Below are 4,838 nucleotides of genomic sequence, written 5' to 3' on the forward strand. Positions count from 1 at the left end.
GGCATATATATGCCCTGCAGGAAGCTCAGTTACAGACTGGGTAGATAGTCAGATAGAGTCTTGTGATTATGATGCAACAGTTAACATGCTTGTGCAAGCATCTAGCTTCCTTCCTGCAATGAAAGCCTGTCTAAGTAACCACCCCCATGCTGTCTTAAATAAAGACACCATTCACATTGTCTAGTCATTAGGTGCCAATTATACAATTATGCAACAAGCCTGGCTAAACACACACCCACACATAGACACAGAGAGTTAAAACCATAACCTGTTCTTTGTAACTGGTGGCTTGCCTGCAAAAAAAAAAGAAAAAAAAAAAAGAGTGGAAGCATTTTGTTTATCATGCTTAAACACTTAACTGTCATCTCCAAAACACGCGCATGTTGTTTAATGGGTCCATGAAAACACTGGCGGATAAAAGAACTAAGCAATGGCGCTGTTTTTGACTTGGCGTGTTTTTAAAATTCTCATTCCATTTATTTGCTCATAATGACTTATTGTGACTTCTTTCGAGTGTACTTCTAGGTTTATGGATAAGTGCGTGCACTTCCTAATGCAGAAGGACACTAACTAACTAACTAACTAACTAACTAACTAACTAACTAACTAACTAACTAACTAAATAAATAAATAAATAAATAAATAAATGCCCAAGGCATTAGCATATAAACAGCCTCTTAGGTCCCCAAACCTATAGGAGACAAGAGCACATAGATTAAAAAAAAAAAAAAAGAAAAAAGAAAAAGTGATGACTACTTCTCTGTGGTTGCGGAACCCCATATCTGTGTCCACGCTGGTCATTATTATAAGTCTGGTTGCTGTGTTTTTGAAACCTGACTCAGGCCGGAAAGCGAAAGCAAATCACAGCAAAACAAAACAAAACAAAAAAAGATCCTTCCTTATATTGGCAAAAATTCACTCACAAACAAAGGAGGAGGCAGCTCACCTGTTACTCTGGTCCTTTTGCAATACTTCGTTGGCGTCACTGCCTCCTGAGACAAAACCTGTCAACGATCATAAAACAAGGTTGAACTTGCAATTGGACTAAATGACGTACGCCCACTACAACAAATTAAATGACATGAAGTCAGCATGAAGTGTTCAAATGCTGATTATAGAAACCACAAACACACACGCACACACACACACACACACACACAACTTTATCAGATGCAGTATAGAGCGCTTACGGCGCTGCGCCCTTAAAATGCATTAATTTGTACTGCAAGCTGCGCGCGCTGATAGTTTTGCGCTCTGCTGTGTAGCGCGCACGTGGAGTTGCGCACACGCGGCACGCGCTCCAGAGGTTACAGCAAACGCTCGCTGGGCTACAGCAACGAGGGAGAGTTAAGAGCAAGGCTGCAGGAACTAACCGCTGGGGCTACGCATTACTTTAAGTGGAACCTGAACTTGGATAAAAAAGCAAAAAAAAAAAAGAAAAAAAAGTGAAACCTCAAGGGAGAGAAAACGCTCCGGAGGCGCCAGTTCAACAACAAACAAGTTATTCCCCGGGGCGATCAGCGAGAGACAAACTGATGTTTAAACCACCACAGTTGTCTGGATCATCAGTTTTTCCTTCAATTTTTTTTTTCCATCTCCCTCTCTCTCTGTTGGAACAACAGGTTTTGACCCGTTGTTGATCATTAGCGTGAGAAAATTACATCATCATAACGGATATTGCACCGCAGCTTGGGAGAATCCCTTGCCGACGCCGCCTACGCCGCCCCCTTTTTGCACTGGTTTCTTTCAACCTGGCACTGATTTCAGCGCATATCGCTTTTTATGGAGGGGTAAAACAAAACAACCCATTAGTTCCATATCGGAGTGTTTCAGATAAGTAACAAGATGTATGATCTTGATCATACATACATGATCATATGATGTATGACGACGTAAGATGTATGCGCGCAAAACACACAAAGATAAAATAATAAAATAAAATAATTAAAAAAAAATCTTTCAGGATGAACCTAAATATTTGTTCACGGGATTTCCATAGTAAACCTCCGCTTTCCTCCATCAGTTTAAGGATGCTGCTAATGTGAATCAGACGCAGACGCATTAAATGACATGAAGTCAGCGTGAAGTGTTCAAATGCTGCAAAACTTCTATTTTTTTTATTTTTTATTTTTAGCAAGGAAACGGTCTAAAAACTCGCCTTGATATTCACAAGATCTTTTCCTCACATTTATTTATTCATTAATTCGTTAATTTATTTATTTACGTATTCATTCATTCATTCATTCATTCATTCATTCATTCATTCATTCATTCATGTCTTTATTCTCGAAGTTAATCCAAGCACGAAAACGGCAATTCGCAAAATCCGGCACGCAGTTACGCAGAGGGAGAGCGCGCACAATCTTTCCAGGACAGACTTCAAGAACAAGACAGAGAGTCTGAGGCTTTCACCATCCACACACCCCGGCTCGATGTCGAGACACAAACGCGCTCTATGACTTCCCTAATACAGGAGAAAGCAGCATCGGGTGGTGATGATGACGATGATGATGATGATGATGATGATGATGATGATGATGATGATGATGATGATGATGCTGGGGGAAACTAATCCTGAAGGCAAGACAGGTTGTCTCGGTGTTTTTGGCTGAGAGGAAGATGCAAACGCTCGTCTTATCTTGCAAATGTGTAAAAGAACAAGTGTGTGTTTTAACATCCAAACTGAAAAGGGGGAAATGACACTTGTAAAAACAAAAAGACAAAAAAAAACAAAAAAAAATAAATAAACAAACAAACAACAAAACAAACAAACAAAAAAGGAACGCTAAAACCTCGAAACACAGTGAAACACAATGAAATCTAATGAAAGGATGTAGGGCGAGGAGGAGGTGGGGGAATCAGAGATGAAGCGCACTGCGTCTGCTTACTAAAAACTAAGCAATTTATCAAATGATAAAGAACAAAAGAGACAGGTACTTACTGCAAAAACTCATGAAGATGACGATATAGATCAGGCAAGCTGAAAGAAAAGACAGTTCTTGTTATCAATCTTTTTCCCTCATTCAAATAAAATTGTCTACACAGATGCGTCAAGTTTTACCCATTTTGGAAGCATGGAGCGTGTGCATCTTTATGCGCATCTAACAGTTTGGGATTCAGGCTGAACCGACAGGAGGGTTAAATATGATATTCTAATGAGTCCCACCTCTCACGTGATATCACCTAAAAATATGGCATTTAAAAGCAAGCTGTGCGCTTTCACTTGTCCATGCGTGCGTAAAAAAAAATATGCCTCCAGTCAGCATCTCCAACGGCGTATCACTTTTTTTTAACGCCGCACTCTTACGGAATGTCACAGGGTTGTTGCATCCTCAGGGGGGTTTTAATGAACATTTTTTTGACAATATTTATTAATTATTCATTTCACAAAATGTAGTGAAATCAACTTTGAGACGTCGAGCCATTTTTTTTTTTTGGTAACGTCTTATCCCACCACTCTGTCACCAAAGGAGGATTTTGAGATAAGGTACTTTAAGCAATCAACATTTTAGCCTTCTTTGACGTTCTTGCACTTTCAAGGTGGTCACTGGCGTGTGACAAAACTGGCGTTTTACAATATGCCTGCGTAATCAAACACTTTGTTCTGTTCGTTGTTTTTATTTTTTGCTTTTTTGAGCCACGTCTAGCTGTAGTGATCACACAGCCTTCCAATTCCAGTTTACGCACTTTCTTAAAATCAGATTATCTTCATCATGACCGACCGATGGGAATCTGGGGGAAGCAGCTCGACGTCGGGATAGAACAAAGCAAATGTTGATAATCCGCAGAGGAGCTCGTATTTCTTAAAAATCCAAATCTCACTGTGAGTCAGCCGGAGCTTCACCCTGCCCGTCCGCAGCGGTCGCTGCGTTTTAATCTGTGGATGTTTTAATCAGTTTACGTTTGTTTTCTTAAGTCTATAAGGGCACTGAACATGGGGGAAGGTTCTTGTTCAACATCTTATCCAGCAGGGTTTTTCTTTTCGTTTTTTTGTGATATTATCTTATGTGTTACTTCTCATCCAAATTGTGGTACTTGTGGATGAAAGGCGACTCTTTTACGGACGAAGAAGGTTTTGAATTTGGTGCGAAAGACTCATTATCTCACCTGGAAGTTTATAGTCATTTAACATACAAGCAACTTATGCTTAGGTTTGTTATAAAAGCTTCACATTAGATGGGAAAATACGCTGGTATCTGGTTTTGACGAGGGTTTCTTCCTGCGCAAGGAATAAGTGAATCTCTGCAAAGATGCACCTCGGTTTGTCAATTTTGTGTCCAAAGAATCTTTGTGAAATGTGTGAAAAGCAGACAGCGTTTCATACTTCATCTTTTCATGCTTTTACTCTTGTGTAAATTGTCCATTGAGACAGATAACAAGGCAGTTTCTTCGTTAAGTCAAAGCTTAACATGGAAACAAAATGGCAATCCTTTCGTTGTGCTGCGCCCTTTTCCCTTCCGTGCAACACGACAGAATCACACATCCATAACACTTTCATATTTTCATCGTGATTTGTAACAAAGTGCGCCGTGAGGACTGCAGTGAAGACCACAGGGTTTGTCATCTTTGTATAGCTGCAGATTTTTGTTCCAATACAGAAAAAGCTTTGTTCAGATTTTTCAGATGTCACACAAAGCATTTTAAAGAGGAACTCGAACCATAGAAGGTTTTTTTTTTGTTTGTTTGTTTTTATGAATTATTGTGAGCTTTAGAAGCGAATTCAACTTTTAAGTCAAAGAGATTTACACACTTCTGCAATGTGCTGTTTTTCTGGAAGCAACACAAACAACTGAGGACAGATCTCATACGTCCTGGCTGCATTTGTAGCTCAGAGTACA

At 39.7% G+C, this 4,838-nt stretch overlaps 1 protein-coding gene across 1 annotated transcript in view; it reads right to left on the minus strand.

The window, feature by feature from the left end:
- LOC103136284 (uncharacterized) overlaps positions 1–3,119 on the minus strand; it is a 17,916-nt gene extending 14,797 nt beyond the window's left edge. The window contains exons 1-3 of the mRNA XM_007549455.2: positions 3,062–3,119; positions 2,942–2,980; positions 947–1,004 (exon numbers count right to left, since the gene is read on the minus strand). Coding sequence (XP_007549517.1) covers positions 947–1,004; positions 2,942–2,980; positions 3,062–3,101 — 137 coding nt within the window. The 5' untranslated portion in view covers positions 3,102–3,119. The remainder of the gene's footprint in view (positions 1–946; positions 1,005–2,941; positions 2,981–3,061) is intronic.
- Positions 3,120–4,838: the final 1,719 nt, after the last annotated feature.

This window comes from Poecilia formosa, unplaced genomic scaffold (genome assembly GCF_000485575.1).
Source record: "Poecilia formosa unplaced genomic scaffold, Poecilia_formosa-5.1.2 Scaffold31, whole genome shotgun sequence".
Taxonomy (NCBI): domain Eukaryota; kingdom Metazoa; phylum Chordata; class Actinopteri; order Cyprinodontiformes; family Poeciliidae; genus Poecilia; species Poecilia formosa.